The sequence below is a fragment of the Peromyscus leucopus genome, chromosome 8a (assembly GCF_004664715.2).
Source record: "Peromyscus leucopus breed LL Stock chromosome 8a, UCI_PerLeu_2.1, whole genome shotgun sequence".
Lineage (NCBI taxonomy): Eukaryota > Metazoa > Chordata > Mammalia > Rodentia > Cricetidae > Peromyscus > Peromyscus leucopus.
The window spans coordinates 35,526,863-35,545,071 of NC_051085.1; the positions used below are offsets into that span (position 1 = coordinate 35,526,863).

Consider the following 18,209-nt stretch of genomic DNA (forward strand, 5'->3'; position numbering starts at 1 on the left):
ACTGAGAGAGACGAGAGTGGACTCCTAGTCTGGAAGAAGTGAGCTGGGTGGAGGTATGGAGAAAGAGAAGGCGTCACGGCTGGGAGGAACTTACTGTGCTTTACAATCAGAGAAGGTCACAGCGGCTGGATGACTAAGCTATGACAATGACTTAGTCCATAAGAGTGAAGAGAAATCCACATACTCAGAGCACTTTTTTTAAAAAAGCCATGTGATCTGTGGACAGACAGGAGAACAAGAGTGGTTCAGGAACCTAGACCACAGTGTTACTCACGGAGGCAGAGCAAAGAGTGAGGATTCTGAAGATGCCCGGCATGCACAATGCCTGGCAACCGGTGGTCTGTTGTTGACGCCAGAGAGATGACTTCAGGATATCCCGTGTGTTTCTGGCATGAATACCAGGTGGGTGATGATGCTGGCGGAGGGATGGGATAGGGAGATCAGGCATGGCTTGAGGTGGTTTTGTAATTGCTAACTGAGTAGATATGGAAAAGCTTAGGAGAGTTTCTGAGCTGATGGTCTGAGATGGAGGGAGGTTTCACAGTCACAGGAGAGACAGGCTGACATGGGAAGAATGAATGAGGAATTGGCACTGGGTTCTGAAAAACTCCAACATGGAGTTTGGGGTAGATGAGAGAGCTTGAAAACTCACCTGACCCATGCCACAGTGGACACTCTGAGGGACCTGGAGCATAATGTCAGTTGTCCATGGAGACTTCTTGTTAGAATACAAGAAAACAATGCCTTCTCAACCAAGTGCTTGTGAAAAATGAGCAGATTGGAATAATGGGAAAGCAATGACATTCTCAACTCTCAGGGGAAAGCTGAGCTCTGGAAATAACTTAATACATGAACCATAGGAACATTTCAGAAAAACGCTTTCCACATTCCTAATAAGCTGCAGAGACAATCAGCATGAAGGAGGATCAAGACCCATGAGAAGAACAGGGCGCAAAATGGAAATAAAAAAAGTTGGATGAGAAAGAGACTCTGCAGACATGCAGTATTTTTTTTTTCTTTTGCCTGGAGAGAATGCAAGACTTTCCTGAGGGTCCCTGTGTGTTCATTAGTCTTCACAATTCTGAGAGGCAGATGCTTATTCCCATTTATAGTAGGCAAAAATGAGGCCATGAGAGGAGCAGGAATTTTCCCCACGATCCCAGGGAGTTGGGAGCTGAACAGAGCATCTGAAACACCTGAATACCCACGTCTAGACTCAGCCTAACCTCTGCCTCTGAGGAAGGAAGCAATGGGGAAGGGTGCCCAGGGGCCTCAGTGACCTAGCACGCTCAGAGAAGGAAGAGACCAACGATGGCTACTACATGGAGCGCCAGTGATGTGGTGGCCAATGTGTGCCAATTTCTGATTATTGTGTGTGTGTTGTACCTGTGTGTGGCGTGTGCATGAACACCAGTGGGATGGGTGTATGCACCCTTGCATGTACCTGTGAAGGCCAGGGCAGGTCATCAGGTGTCTTCCTTCCTCTATCAATTTCCACTTCCTCCTACTGCCTGGAGAGGAGATCACTCACTGAACCGGAAGTTCATCCTTTTGGACAGGGTGGCTAGCCAGCAACCTCTCAGGATCTGCCTGCCTCTGCCTGTCAGCGCTCTTCAAACTCAAGTGTTCACAATTACAAAGCAAGTACCCCTTCTTACCCACCGAGTCATCTTCCCGGACTACCCTTTCTCTGGTCTCATGAAATCCTCACTGACCACCTTCATCTTCTTCTTTTTTTTTTTTTCCTAACAGGGGCACTGAGGGCCACAGGGAAACATGGCTGGTTCCCTTGACCTCTGACTGGGGCAGCACACACACACTTACTTGTTTGCTCTTGGAAAATTTCTTGCCTCGAGGCTGCTCTTGTCATTGGGCCACTGAGACACCTCAGTGCCAAACTTCCCTCTGTTAAACCAGATTCCCATGAAGCTTACCCATCTCTAGAATGCAAGTGGAAGGACAACAGATGTCTCACCACTGTACCTCCTCTCCCCTCCCCTCCCCTCCCCTGCCCTCCCCTCCCCTGGCTCAGGCAGGCTGTCCCATGACTGCCCCTCCCCTCCCCTCCCCTCCCCTGCCATGTCCTTCCTGGCTCCACTGTGACAACTGAGGAAGGCTCCTAGATCAGATTCCAGCCGCAGCTCCACCATTTCCCAGGGTTTCCTCTCATGCCTGCCTTCAGTGGGTGTGTAGAGATGTTTCCTTTTCTGAAGGGGACACAGAACTCAAACCCAATTAGCCATGGCACTCTCCCCCTTTCCCAGCTAGGCTGGGAGCAGATGGGTAGGGAGATGGTGAAGAGAGTCATGGTGAAGAGTGGGCTGTTTGGTGATGGGGATGGAAGCAGAGTCCTTGGCTGCTCCTACTCTTACCCTTCATGAGACCCAGGAGAGAGATTTCACTCTAGAATGTGAGGCACTTATAACCCAGCTCTTTGAGCTTGGGCGCAGTTCTGCAATACCAGGAAATCAGAAGAAGAAAAAAACAATCTCAAATACTATGAAAGACATAAAAGTCAACAGGGAAGGCCATTATGGTGGAATAAACTTGTTCAGGTTGAACCGAGAAAAACGCAATCTTCTGGTCAAAGAACAACTACATGTTGGCCATATTTGTTCAACTGGTGAAGAAGCATCCTACTAAATGGGGCTTTAATGTGATCTAAAATTCCATTTTCTTTCTAATGTTTTTCTCATGTCTAAGAATATTATGTTTTAGAGTACAGTTTAATTTTTTTTTGTCAAAAATTTTCTGTGTGTTTGAAGACAATGCATATAAAGAGAAATGTGTTTTCAGCAAGAGCTTGAGAAAATACAGAAAGATGCCAATAAGAAAACAAGACATAATCCAGGATTCTGTGACTGAGATGAGTTTGATGGGACATAGAATTCAGATCTGGAACCATTTGGGATCAGACCATAAAAGGGAAATCACACTGCATTCTGATTTCACTTTATTTATTTATTTTTTTATGCTGGGAAGTTGTTTAATGAACACATTTGGGATAATGAGATTTGGAATATGGAATCTGTCTAAAACCATCAGGGCTGTGAGACAATAAAAATGATATTTTTGTGTCCCTTAGAGTTGCTTTGGATTTCTAAAGTAAAGACTGAGTGAATGAGGAGCGTGAATCGCAGAGAGTACTTAACACCCTAACTGAAATTCTCAAATTCTCCAGAAGAAAACATTAGGAGCTTTTATCGCTGTTGGCTGTGGAGCCTCTGAGAACCGACTGCAGCAAACAAAGTTTTTACTGTGATGGCAGTCTTGTTCTCAGGGCTCCATTAAAACACCACGGGGGTCCCCCCAATCCCTGCAGACTCATACTCATACCATCCTCTTCCATAATTTCAATCCTGGGGTCCAAAAAGGGGAAGCAGGGGAGTGCAGCCCCAACCCAGGAATGGGGCTGAATTCCTAGGCTTGACTGCATTTGACGTTTTCTTCAAAACACACAGAAAAGCAAAAACTCACATAATAATAAATTCATCCACAGAATGACTCTTCACACAGGAGAAGGCAGCCGAGGGCACAGTTAAAGGTGTGGACTCAGCCATGTTCCTGGGCTTGCACTCTTGTTTTGGCAAGAGGCGCATAGTTTGTCTTAGGCAAGCTAACTATCCTCTGTGAGCTTTCCTTCCTTCTCTGTGGACTGGGTAAGAACTGCCTATGTGGCATGCTCAGCGTCTTACAAAAGGGTACAGAGAAATGTGTAGGAGGTGATGGCAGTGGGGAGGTGTATGGGGAAGGAGTTGAGAACTCCTCAGAAATAGACAAGCATTTGAGTGACTGAGAGGGAAACTCAGTAGGCAGGCAGAAATGCTTATGACAAGTCTGGAGTGACCTAGGGAATCTAAACTTGGAGAAGACCCAGATGACGTGCACGCTCAGTGGCACCAGCGAAAGGTATTGCTTTCTTCCTTTCTCAACAATCCAAACCCAGGGCGAGAACAGAACGAGATGGAAAAGGAGACTTGGGCAACCGGAGAGCCAGAGTCCAACAAGAGTAGCCAGATAGCCTGGCCAGCAACCCTGAGGTATAGTCAACTTGCCATACTCAGCACTGTAAAGAAGACCCATTTATTCTATAATTAGCACATGATACGCGGAATGGTTTCTCCCATCTTGGCGGGAGGTTCTGGAATGTTCAGTTACAACATGGGTACGATATCAGAAGATTTCATTTCCTGAATCTTTCACTGTTGGGTCACTAGTACGTTGGGCTCCGAGACAGTCTGGAAGGGAGCAAAAGCCAGTACCTTTTTTTTTTGACAACAATTAAACCCTTGGATTTATACAATGCGACATGACTCGAGGGGCATTGTTTAGCTTTTGGCAGGGCTACGAAGGCCTAGGGCAGAACACCAAAGGGGGAAAAAAAAGTCTACTTTGAAAGCTCTCTCAGAACAAATCTGAGGGAATTTGCTGGTTAATGCAAGTACATGTCTAAACAAGTACTGGTTTGCTGAGGGAGTACATGGGGCTGGCAAGCCTCACTTGGCACAGAGACCATGAGTAATGCTTCATTTTAACGAGGAATCTTGGGGGTCTATAATGAGGACTGTGTGGTATTTCCCATGCGTCTCTTTGGAACGTGGGCTGATTGTATACCCAGCGGAAGGAAAGCCATCAGAAAGAACATAGTTTGTGGAAACCTCCAGGCTCTGCAAGATCATTTCACAGCACATGAATACATTCTCAGAAATACACCACAGCTCCGAGAGAGAGAGAGAGAGAGAGAGAGAGAGAGAGAGAGAGAGAGAGAGAGAGAGAGAGAGAGCGCTTCCCTGTCCCTCATGTAAGCCAGCGCACTGCAGGGATGAGCTTGTGAAATAAGTGTTGGGGAAGAGAGCTGACTTTTACGACCAAAGGAAGTTCCAGACAGCACCCTTGAATGACTGCACATCTTCCATATTTGATTCTTCTGAAGGCAAGAGTCATTGCGTGTCAAGTTCATATTTACAAAGCACATAAATTCATTTTTAAGATACAACATTATTTACATATCATCAGCGAGACAAATCTCTTGGACTTTTTCTATCAGAGACAGTTAATATTTAAGATTCTGGGCAGGAAATTAAAAAAACAAACAAACAAAGAAATAAGAAAACAAACAAAAATACCCATCTATAAAGTAAGTGATCAGGAAAACAAACTTCTCAAGTATTCATGACTAGTCTTTCACTAGTTGGTGGCCTGGCCAAAGGCAGAGAGGGTAAACTCTATTATCTGCTTATTCTGAGGTCTGTACTCTGAATATCACTCATATCCAAATACATATTACTTTTTCCTGGTGGTCAATGTTCTTTCTTCTCAGGCCTGGGATATTATGTTACTGTTTATATGAAGCATGTGAAGTCCTATACTGACTACTCTCTTCTCATTCTCTAGGAAGGATGGAGCAAAATGCTCCATGGAGACTGGGCCCCCGAAAGAGCTTAGGATTTGAGCAGGATTAAAAACCATGTGAGGTATTTGGAAGAATGTTATCCAGTGCCCCAGGCCTAGAAGAGGGGATGGTGACCCCAGAACCTAGGAGAAGAGAGTCCCAGGAAGCCAAGATGCTCACAGGAGGAATCTTTCTGTGTCAACATATCAAAGAGGATATGGTCTTATAAAGAGAAATTTAAAAATTCTCTGTGTTAGGATAAATGAGTATAGTGAAGTATTGAAACATGATTAAAAACTGAAGTAACATGAAACAAAAATTCTTATCAGATAAATCTGGCACCACATGTTTGGGACACCGGTGTGCCCAACAGATCACATGGTGATCTCTTGTGGTTTATTTACCCTAATACCCAAGAACAAGTAAGTTAAACGCATTGTACTTATAATGGATCATTTTTGACAGGTTTTAAGTAGGTCCATAAAAATGTACATTTTCACTTACAGAGGTTCGTTCATTTGCTAGTGTTTGTTACAACCCCTACTCCCCCAACAAAAGCAACAACAAAAAAACAAAATCCCCAGCAAAAGAAAAAGCCTTTAAGCTATAAAACTAGTGTCCAAGAAAAACATTTAGTTTGAAAACAAGTTGAAAAACGTAGTCTTGGAAGGCACACTGCTTACATGGGATTGTTCAACAAATTCCTGCTGTGTGAGGTTTGGCATATATTTCTAAAAATATAAGCATCTGGGGAAACAAGACAAAGCCCAGGTCTTGGACCAAATGAGGCACGCAGTGTGAATCTGTTAGTGATTATATCCATAATGCAATCTGTGCTCAAATTTAGCAGTGCAGAATCAAATACAGTACAAACGCCCAGCAGGCATGGTCCTTACCATAATATATAGCCCACGGAGAAGGTGCATATGGCGGCGAGTCCGCTGCTCCTGCTGGGATACTGGTGGTGGGATGTCCTCATCTCGATTAATATAAAGGGTAAAACCGTTGTGTGCTGGAAAAGAACGGGGAAGATTCTTATCATGGCCTCTTTACAGTAATTTCTCTCCAGCAGGAGAATGAATGGTATAAATTCCCCGGAAAGACCCACAACAGACAGCCGTGCACAGCTCTCCCATGAGAGCATGGATATCAAAACACGTACTGCGGCAACTGCTCCATTAGTATTTTTTTTTTTTTTGTCTGTACCTAAAGTTTTGAAATTTTATTTTATTTGATATTCACAATGGGAAAGTTTCATAACATAAAAGGGCACAAAGAACAACAAAAGGGGGACTGAAGAAAAGAGAGAGACCAAGAGATGGACAGTGAAGCACATTTGCACGATCAGCTCACTCTCCATTTCATACAGTCTAGGATCCCCCCCGCCCAGGGCATGGTCCTGCTCACAACTGAGGTGGGCCTTCTCACATCAAATAGCATAATCAAGATACCCCTTCCCCATAGGCATGTGTAGATGTCCATCTCCAGGTGACTCCAGACCCTTTCAAGGCAACAATGAACACAAGCAGTTCCAGTGTGTGTGTTATTTTTTTCTTTTTCTATCCCTACACATAGTTAAGATCACACTGTGAGTACAGTTTTGGTTTGGGCTTACCACAGTATTGTAGTTTAAGAATATTTTAAAATTTAAGTTATATATGTTTCTCTCTATCTATATATCTCTCTATATATACATATATGTATGTATGTATACAATGAAAATAGCATTTATTTTTTCCTTTTATTGAAGATAGAATTTTTTTCCTCCCTGATTAGTTTTCCTTCTCTATTCCTCCTAGTTCTTCCTCATCTCCCCTCCCATCCGGATCCACATCCTTTCTGTCTCTTGTTAGAAACCAACAGGCACCTAAGGGATAATAATAAAACATGATAAGATAAAGCAAAACAGATTGGAACAGGACAAAACAAACAAATGCAAGTAAGAGAGTCCAAGAAAAGGCACAAGAAACACATACAGATGCAGACACACTTGTTCGCACACTCAGACATCCTATTTAAATGAAAAACCAGAAGCCATAACATGTAAGTAAAACCTGTAGGATAGTAAACAAATAAACAAATAGAATTAGATTAACAAAAGCCCTGACACCATCTGTATATATTTTTAAATAAACACAGTATTTCCCTATGATCTTTCCAACATCCTGTTATTTATCTTTCTTCCCCCTTCCACTACCTCCTCTACATCCAGTTAAGTCCTGTCCGATTTCTCCCTCTTTCCACCTTCGAAACACTTGTGATCTACTGTTAGCCTCCCTAGAGCTCTTGCTCCAAGCTCCTTCTCCCCACTGCCATTTCCTACTTTCCCAGCTTCTGTGGTCACTCCAGAAGGTGTGATATATTCAAATCTACAGATCCACAAAGAAGAGAACACGCCTTTTGCCTTTCTGGCTCTGGGCTACCTCACTCAGTTTAGTATTTCCCAGTTCTATCCGTTTACCTGCAAATTTGATGATTACGCTTTTCTTTACATCTGAAAAGAATTCTATTGTGTATTTGTACCACATTTTCCTTATCCATCCATCAGCTACCAGAGATTTAGGCAGCTTCTATTTCCTGCATATTGTGAACAGAGCAGCAATAAACAAGGTCAAACACATCTCCGAGGTAGGATGTTGAGTTCTTCAGATATATGCCAAGGCATGGTATAATCCGGTCATACGACAGATGTGTTTTTAGGTTTTTGAGAATTCTCCACACAGATTTTCATAGTGGTTGCCCCAGTTTTCATTCCCACCAACAGTGAAGGAGGGCTCCTCTTTCCCACATCCTGGTCAGCATTAATTGCCAATTGTTTCCTTTATCTTAGCTATTCTGACTCGGGTCCCGTGAAATCCCAAAGTAGTTTTGATTTGCTTGTCTTGATTGCTGAGGATGTGAAACACTTTCAAAGTTATTTTTAATCATTTCAAAAATTCAATGTGCTTCATGATAAAAGTCCTAGAGAGCATAGGAATGGAGAGAACGTATCTCAACATAAAGGCTATATACAACAAGTATCCCACATCATCATAAATAGAGAAAAACTTGAACCAATCTCATTTAAATCAGAAACATGACGGGACTGGCTACTGTTCTTGCTCCTTTTCAACATATTACTTGAAGTCCCAGCTAGAGCAACCAGGTAAGAGAAGGAAGTCAAAGGAATACAAATAGGAAACAAAGTCAAAATATCCCTATTTACAGGGGAACATCATAAAAATTCTACAAGGGAACTTCTAGAAGTACCTAATATTTTCCTCAAAGTGGCAAGATACAAAATCAACTTACAAACTCCATCAATCTTTCTATAAACCAACAACAAACACATTGAGTGAGGTAGAGAGCATGGAACCACTACCATTCACAACAGCCTCAGTAATATCCAGAGAGAAACCCAACAAAGGCCGTGAAAGACCTCTTAATGAAAACTTTAAATCTCTGAAGAAAGAAACTGAGGAAGACATTTGAGGATTTTTAATATGCCACTTCAAAATTCTTTTAAGAATGCCAGTCTTGACCAAAACTGCCTAAAATCTACGATGTGGATGTTCTCAAATTTATATAACCAATTTCTGTTCTCGGGCAGTAAATGACAAAAGACTTCCAGCTTTTCATTTATGAGAAATGTCATGGTGCACATCCCTTCCTTTGGATGTCAAGTTGCTTCTTTACAGTGAAAGGCAGTGAAGACTTCAAGGCTCCTGACACACACTGTCAAATCCTGTGTGTAGCAACACCATGTGGGAAAACGAGTTTGTACCAGTTTGCACTCACACTGTGTAGCCATAGGTGTGACATCTGAAAGGAGAATCCCAAGGAGCAAAATGCAACAGTCCTTTCTTCTTCTGATTTAGTGGCTACTGCACATACCAAGCATGGTGGGCCAGGACAGAGATGGAACTGACCCCATTCAGAAGGATAAAAAGAAGAAAGCCGTCCGTTTCTGAATTCCCCACAAATCAAACACTTTTGGTATGGGAATCTAACGGAAAGACATACGATATGGTCTGAGGTCTTATGGAAAACTGCATGCTCCCCAGACCCCCACATCCTCTACCTTTGGAGACACTTCCAAGAGTTCAAAAGTGGCAGAAGTGACTATGGAGCCATCAGTAAGTTTCAATACTATTTAGCGCCTCCTGAACAGCCATGAAAAACTCTTTGTCCTGATCGTAGTCAAGGAAAAGGCAGGAAATCGAATGTTAGGATTTTCAAACTCTAGCATTTTAGCAAAATGGAATCAGGTGGCAGGTGAGTGTTGGCAGGTGAAAGACACGTTGGGGATATCAAGATAAGTAATTTTGGAAAAGGTTTCTGGCTCATATTCATAGAGAAAATAGAAAGATGTGGTTTTTGTAATAAGCATTAACGTGATGGACATTCTTGGCCTCAGAATTCTCTTCTACATCTCATCTATCTGAGTATTCATTAGCAAGAGTGTGACATTCCATGAGTGTAAGGTGAGTGACTCCACAGATGGCTAGCTTTTTTATTTCATCTTTTATCTTCCCTACTATTGTTATTTTGAAACAGTACAATCACCTCTGTAGTGAACTATGCAACAGGGACTGTGTGCTAATACAGAGACAGAATGCATTTTAGAGATGGATTCTATTGGTTTTTTTTTTCTCCTTTCAATCTAGTTACCTCAGTTGACACTGGCTGGGAATTTCACCAACAGTTTGAGATATCAGCAGTAATATTACAGTATAAAAATCAAAATGCATGTCTCGTCAAATGTTACATAGAAAAAGATCTGCAAATTGTACTTTTACTCTGAGCACAGTGTTGACCCTGAAGGCCTGGGTGGGCTATAAGTGACAGCATTATGATTTGGGCTGGTGACTATGAAGGAATTTCTAAACTCTACTTCTTCATCCATTGATCCAAAGTGAGTAGAAAACTGAGCCACTTTTCTATGAACTTAGTGTAAACAACGGACTCAAATATGCTCAGCGGCCCAGTTACTTTCTTGTACCTAGCATGCCTACTGATGATCAGATGTTGTACTTGGCAAGGTCACAGTGTGCTCTGCTGATGCCAGACAGGAAGTGGTTTGAGAAAAGGAAGATCTGACAGACCACTGCGTCACCAGCATCCTATGTATGAAAAAGGAGGCAATGGATTCCATCTGTGACCTGGCCACTGACAAGGGACCGTCCTGTGGCTAGCTGCACATGTGAAGACATGGTCAGTGGCAAATTACAAGGGAGGTTTTTTTTTTTCAAGCAAGGTAACATTTCATCACTCATAATTTTCATGCACAAAAGAATATACAGTCACCCATCCAAACATTTTTGGTACAAATTATTCTTACTTATAAATAGTATATATAAATAAATCAAACACAGTGTCAAGTATTTATCCCAAATATAAATGTCTTATAAAGTTTCATGATCTAAAAAAATTGGTAAGTTATGGACGCTTCTGCAATAACTGAGCTGGAAGGTCAACTCTGGAGCAGCAAGAAGGATGCTTGCTTTAGAACTATATGGACAAGAACCCCAGCGCTGATTGACTTCCAGATAGCACTCTACCTCAAGGACGTGAGCGCCAGGATATATTTTCAATTAGGACTGTGGCTTCATGGGAATGGAGAGCTTGCATTTTTGCTTGCTGGGATGTCTGTAGCACTTAGAAAAGACCCTGGCATATAGGACACATAATAAATATCTGTTGTGATACTTTTGAAATCATGTTCTAAGAGGAAACCATTAAATCCATTCTGCAGATAAGACAACAAAATGCTCAGGTTATGTTGCAAAGAGTACCCCAGAGCTGCTAGGTCTGATGATGTAAAACCAGGTTGTTTTGAGCCCACCTCCCAAATCTTCTCTTTGCATGCAGATCACACATGTGTATGAACATAGGGCCTCACACATTCTAAGCAAGAGTTCTACCACTGAGCTATATCCCTACCTTTCCATCTCCTTTCACTTTTTATTTTAATACAAGTTTTTACTAAGTCACTGAGGCTGACCTTGAACAAGCTCTCCAGTCTAAGCAGGCCTTGAACTTTTGGTCCTTCTGCCTCAGCTCCAAGTAGCTGGAATTATAGAACTGTGTCATCAGGCCTGTTCCAGAACTGTGTTTTAGAAAGATACCCAGCTGAATAAAACCAGACTTAGTAACCCTATGATAGAGATCATGGACATTGTCTTCCAACAAACCAAACTAAGTTGAAGCTCATAAGAACCAACAGTGTCTTTATTGCAGAAAAAAAATGAATTGTTTGTAGTCCCTGTAGCACACTGTCATCTTAATAGCAGTAAACAATAAAACCAGCCACCATGCAGCCATAATGCAGTGGTGTGGTGACAGTTATGGTTAGCTGGAAGCAGAGTGAAGAATGGTAATTCCACAGTGTTCCTAGGTAGAGGTAGATCCACTTTAGAGAAGGAAACATGGAGACAGTTTGGTCACCAGCTCTGAAGAACTGCACTGGGTTATTCTTCGAAGTTGTTGTTACTATGATCTGGATGTGGCTTGTTCCCCAAGGGCTCATGTGTTAGGAGATATGGCCTTCCCTGGAGTGAAGCAGGGATAGTGGTTCTTTAAGAGGTGGAGATTAGCAATAAGTCCTCACGTCATTGGAGGCACGCTCTTGGAAGGATTTATGAAACCCAATCTTTCTGTATAGAAATGTGGTCTCTTCCATCTGCTTACATTCCAGATTGAGATATCACCTATCACGGTGTTATCATCAGGGTTGAATCTCTAGAATTATGGGCTAAATACGCCCTTTCCCTTTATAAAGTTGACCTGCCTTAGGTAATTAATTATAGCAGAGAAAAGAGACTAACACAGTTGTCAGTGAATAACTCCTGAGTGACTGAGTTTTGTTGTGTGATATTTTGTGTTCTGACAAATAAAGCTTGCCTGGAGATCAGAGGACAGAGATAACCACTAGTTAACCTAGAGGTGGGTGGGTGGGTGGTGGTGGTGGTGGTGGTGGTGGTGGTAGTGGTGCACACCTTTAATCCCAGCACTTGAGAGGCTCATACCTTCAATCCCAGTACTTGGGAAGCTCACACCTTTGATCCCAGCACAATCAGGTGAAGACAGGATCTCAGCGCCCTTTGATCAGAGGATTCAGAGAGGTAAGAAGTCACTAGTGGTTGCTCCTTTGCTTCTCTGATCTTTCCGGTTATTACCCTGATATTTGACTCCTGGTTTTTATGATGAGACTAAATAGATTCACGCTTCAGAGTTTGACTTGTTTCTAAGTACTATGGGGATGGTTGACTGCCAAATGAGTCAACATTGTATCTGATCAATATAGAAGCTTTGTCTTAGAAAATACTGGTCTAAGATATAAGTAATTATCATGTACCAAACCTTGTTATTCATTGTTGCTACTTTTGATGACAAGTTGTATTGGGAAGACTGTATCCTAAATAGGGAAGCATGAATCTCTCATGGCCATTGCATCTGTGTGTTTTCTTAATGGGTATGGATAAGTTCCCTGTGGTACAGCAGAGTGACTTCTGGCATGAACTGATCAACATTGTGTGGCCAAGGTCTAACACAGACTGGATACATGGGGTAGGGTCTCCCTACACACAGAGCAGTCCTCAAACCCAACAGAGACATAGATATATAGAAAGACTTATGATTTACCTGGTACATGATGAGTGAAGAGACAGAGGAGGCAAAAAGAATGTCTGCAGAAAATGCTCAAAGGAACAGTGTGGTGTAGTGATCCAAGACAATTAGAAGGCTGGCCTGTGGGACCTAGTGTGGGTCCCGTGCCTCCTTATCACAGACTCCAGGTGGGAGACTTGCACATCCTGATGCTTAAAATCACACTGTGCAGAATAAGGGGATGGGGGGACTTAGTGTTGCCAAAGGCTGATGTTCTAAGTTTGGCTTGCACATATATGAGGACCAAATAATCTACAACCAGGTACAAAAGCCTATGATGCTTCTAGGGACCCACCAATAAATTAATAATTTCTTTTGAGGCCAGAAGGAAAGACAGAATTTCAGAGTTGAGGATAATTTTTACTTTCTCTCACACAGTCCAAACAGCACACATGGATAGATGAAAAGGTCTCTGAACACAAAATGGCCCAGGCGGAAAAACTCAGAACAAGGCCTTGCCACAGCTTCTGGATTTAAAACAGACAAAACATTTTTTTTTCTCATTCAATGCACATTTTCTTAAATATATCTAAAGGGAAACTATTTAAGCCTTAGAAATGGAATATCACTTGCCATAAAGAAAAAATAACCATAAACACAAACATAATGAAATTCGATCAATGTAAGGTGTTCACCAGACATATTTGCTTGACCAAGACCTTGATTATGAGGACTTGTATGTATTAAACAGGAATGTTAATAAGTATGAGAGGGGCAGTAAAGACACACTAACATGAAATAGAGACTTTCTTAATGGAATCAGAAGGACAGTGAACAGGGAACTATCCTTCACTATATGATTTAGTAATATATAATGCCAGGGCTCTGTGCCATATAGCTTACCTTGCATACTCTTAGGACTATGGCTATAAGTAGGAACTTGAAGTCCCCCAAAGGGCCATGTGTTAAGGGCTTGAGTCCCAGCTTGAGGCTCTTGGGCTATGGTAGAAACTTGAAGAGGTGGGATGTGGAGGGAGGTATTCAGGTCACCAGGAGTGTGCACGAGAAAGGCACTACGGGAACCTGGTCCCTTTGCTTTCTGTGCGTCACTTCTTGGCCATGAGGTAATTCATGGCTTTGCTCTGCCTCACATCCCTGCCAAGAGCAGCAGGGCCAGCTAATTATGGACTGAAACTCCAAAGCTAAGAGCCAAAAGAACCCTTTACTCCTGTCAGTTGATCATCTCAGAGTTTGTTAGAGTAACCATGAACTGATTAACACAAATACAGTCTGTACACTGAGATGCCCTAGAATAGTTTGTTGATACATTCTAGAACTACTAGGTTATTTGTGAATGGATGAGTTTTTGCCAAAAATATGGATAGGTGTGCAAGTAGCAAGTCCAGATACTTATGTAGGAAGAATGTACTGTTATTTAACAGTATTAAAGAAACAGGTTTATGCTACACATGGATATGGACTGTAAGATCTTTATGATTATTTGTGATGGCAACCAGCAACCTATACACAAAGAGAAGTTTTTTTTTTAAAGCCTTTATTATTGACTCAGAGAAGGATAAAACTACATATAGTAGCACAAAATCAGGGGAATAGAGAGATGGGTGGACCTGAGGTCATTTTATGTACCCAGAACTGAGAGCTGTAATCAGAGCACTCAAAAACCAGAGATAACAAATAAGATTCAGAGACTGCTCTCTGCCATTTCTCTCCTCATTCTCTTCTACAAAACACCCCACCCCATAGGGGAGTACTTCTCTCTTACCATGTAGATTCTAGACAAAAGCTCTTTCTTTATTAGAAGAAAAGCCAGCTTTGGAATGTGGGGCATAAGCAGTTTTGTTCAGTAATAGAGAAAAAAGTACTCCAGCGTCCATCTTTGTGCATCTGGAGGGCATGGGCAGGCTCCATAGGGCTCGCAATGCCATGGGTCCATCATGTATCAGGTAACTGGGTTCCTCTTTTATGTTAGGGTATCTAGGTTCTTACCTTCCTATAACAATAGATGATCACAAATCGAAAGCTGTCCCTGCTCACATGCGTATGAACATCCCTGTGTGTGTACACATGTCAGTGTGTACCTGGGTGCCTTGGTGCACCCAGACCGAGGGCATGAGCAGACTGTGATTGACCCTGCCTGAGAGGATAGGGTGAAAGAGTCCCTCATGAGGTCCATCAGGGCTACAGGTCCAGCAAGAATAAAACAACGTGAAACCCTGCCTTAGTACATAAAAAACTGCACACTCAGATTACAACTTGATTTTTTTTTTTGACCTTGGTCACTTACATAATAAAAGGGGATTAAATTGAGAAATCTTTATTTGGCAATAAAACAAGAAGGAACTTCCAGGTTTAAAAAATAAAGTCATATAATTCGAAGTGATAGAAAGGGTAACATCATAAATAACTGGAAAAACCACAAGACACTGGCAGACCACTATCCAGCTGACTTTGGCACTCTGAATGTAGGTCCAGTGTTGGATGAGGGCAGGAACAACTCTTGGGGTCACTGTGAATTCAGAATCAGTGAGGCATGTCTCCTCGTTTAGGGGGATGAACACAAGATCCCAGGCAGCTTGGAATCAAACGGATGCAGGTGTATCTGTGTAAACCGAAGTTCTCAGGGTGTGGTGAGGTGGCAGAGGTGGGGGATGGGGTGGGGGGTGGGGAGACACACCTGTGTTAAAGACTCTACAAGGCTAACTGACTGATAAGAACTTTGTGACCATGGACAGCTGAAATGTTGCCCGTCTGAAATCTATTTATCTTAGGCTCTCTTCATAACCCAAGCTCTGCATCTGCCCTAGCATCCTTGAGACTGTCAAGTGAACTCTTTTTTTGGGAAGCACCAATAAATGGCTAGTGTCCACCAATCAAAAAATTCATTTGTGACTTTGTGTTCTGTTACTATAGAAACATCATAAAAATGTTACCGTGTTGGACACATGACTTGGCATAACCTGAATTGATGTTTCTGGGCCATGGTGTTCATATTGACTCCCACATAGACTTTTTTTTTATTCTCTTTGAGGCAAGGGCTATGTTTTCCCATGGGCAGTAGCGAACCTGAAATCTTACTTCTAAATCCAACTAAATGTTTCATTCTGAAATTGTTATTAATTCTATTAAATGGTCAGTTTAAGGTGTGCTACCCCATAGCAGACATACTTTAGAGTTCATAATGGAAGGAACTACCAATTTCAACTACTGTGGTCTCTGTCTTCCAGATGCTTCCTCTTGTCATGGGCTTTTCTTTCCTAGGTGCGGAGGTACTGGTTTTAGTTTGGTGGTGCCTGTGAACATGACATAGAATCTATTTCGATGGTGTCTTTGTAGCATAGTGTTGACCATCTGTTCCCTGCTTGCTGTGACGTCAAGTTAAATGACTTTTTAACCCAGGAACAGCCTCCTGTTTAAAATGAGATTAGAAATTGTGACCCAGGGTCAAAAACATAGGTTCAGGTGGAACCAACACAAGCTCCAGAATGTTCCCAGGCACTGGCCAACTCCTTCATAGCCTGAGTACTCGGCTTCGGATGCATTCAGCTCTGACATCAGTTCCAACAACTCCTAGGATATGGTTTTAATCACTAGAACAAATCAACTAAATAGTGTCACACATTAAACACAGACATGCACATTTCTGCATCATGGAAACAATTACCCTGGGACAGAAACCTATTAGAGGGGCTGTTCTAAAGAAACATTTGCATGTATTTTTTAAAGTGACCTGAGGATAGTAAATTCCTAATAATTGTATTCATGAGGCACTGAGGGTCTACGGCACTAAATTGGGGGGTACCACTGCCCTGTACAATCTTCCCCTTATGTGCAGCCCAGCATCTTATGGATCAACAATTAGAGTTTTGTTTTGTTTTGAATGGATGCCAGCGATGGTGCACACCATACTATACAATGGTACAGTGAGTTTTTCAGTGGTCCAGCTTTCACTTCCTCTGGGAATATCCCACAATCGGCACTGGTGGGTCTCACAGCCTAGCACCTCTCATTGCTACTCGTAGACAGAAAGTGAGGAGTGTGGTGAGCTCCAGGTATGGGAGACCTGGTGCAAGGTCCGCCCCCCCCCCCCAACCTCTGATCTCATCTGGTGGCTCAAGGAAAGATTTCACACAGCAGCACACCTCTGAGCTGGGTTTCTACAAGGGTCTAGGGGTTGACATGCAGACAAATGGGCATGGGAAGGAAGGGACTGACAAGAATAAAAAATAAGTCATGGCAAAGTGCACCAAAGCGATGTTGCAGCTGTACAACCTCAGAGGGAAATGAATGATTAAGGCAGCTGTAAGCGGAATTGTGTGTGTGTGTGTGCGGGATCTTTTCATGTATCATGCCAAATTCTTCTCCCTCCATAAGCCCAAATTTCTGCTGTGGGTATCAAGTATATAAAGACAAGGGAAATCAATTGGATATCAATAACAGAAAGACCAAGCTGGAAGTCAAGTGGAAGATGGAACAAGGAGAGGAGGGACTTACTTGCCATGCCTCTCTCGCTTGCTCCTTAGGGCTTCATCTCTGTCTTGGCCTCCTTCTAAGTCTCTCCCCTCATCTTTCCTATCTCCTCACTTACAGGTCTCTTCTCTGCTTTATTTCCTTCTTAACCTTAATAATAAATGTGATACAAAACAAACAAGGGAAAGATTAAAAAAATACCTGCTGGTCTACAACTCTGGCTAATATCTATTTAAACATATAGAAAGGAGACTTTTCCCATCCCCCAGTGTCTACTTCCCTCACTTTTGATTGATGTACATGAATATGGTATATATAAAAATAGGAATAGCTTCCATCTACTAAGCTGATGTATGCTGAGTTTAGAGCAGATAATTTCCACTTTAATCTTATTTAATTCACAAGAAAAAGTCCTGTACAGTGGTTATCTTCACTGTAACTAGAGTTTTCCTGCCTTGCCCACAGTCAGGACAAATCTCTGTCACCTGCCAGTCCCACAGCCACTCAGACCCAACCAACTAAACACAGAGACTTTTATTGCTTACAAACTGTACGGCCATGGCAGGCTTCTTGCTAACTGTTCTTATAGCTTAAATTAATTCATTTCCATAAATCTATACCCTGCCATGTGGCTCGTGGCTTACCAGCATCTTCACATGCTGCTTGTCATGCCGGGGCTGGCTGGCAGTATCTCCCTCCTCCTTCCTGTTCTCTCAATTCTCCTCTCTGTTAGTCCCGCCTA

General features: G+C 42.4%; 1 protein-coding gene across 7 annotated transcripts in view; it reads right to left on the reverse strand.

Moving 5' to 3' along the window:
* The window catches only part of Aig1 (androgen induced 1), a 222,679-nt gene that overhangs the window by 35,138 nt on the left and 169,332 nt on the right, over positions 1 to 18,209 (reverse strand). For all 7 annotated transcript variants that reach the window (XR_005090197.1, XR_005090196.1, XM_028861410.1 and 4 more), the window contains one exon: positions 6,289 to 6,404. Coding sequence is in view for 5 of the 7 variants with exons in the window: in XM_028861410.1 (XP_028717243.1) it covers positions 6,289 to 6,404 (116 nt within the window). In the remaining 2 variants the exon portion in view is untranslated. The remainder of the gene's footprint in view (positions 1 to 6,288; positions 6,405 to 18,209) is intronic.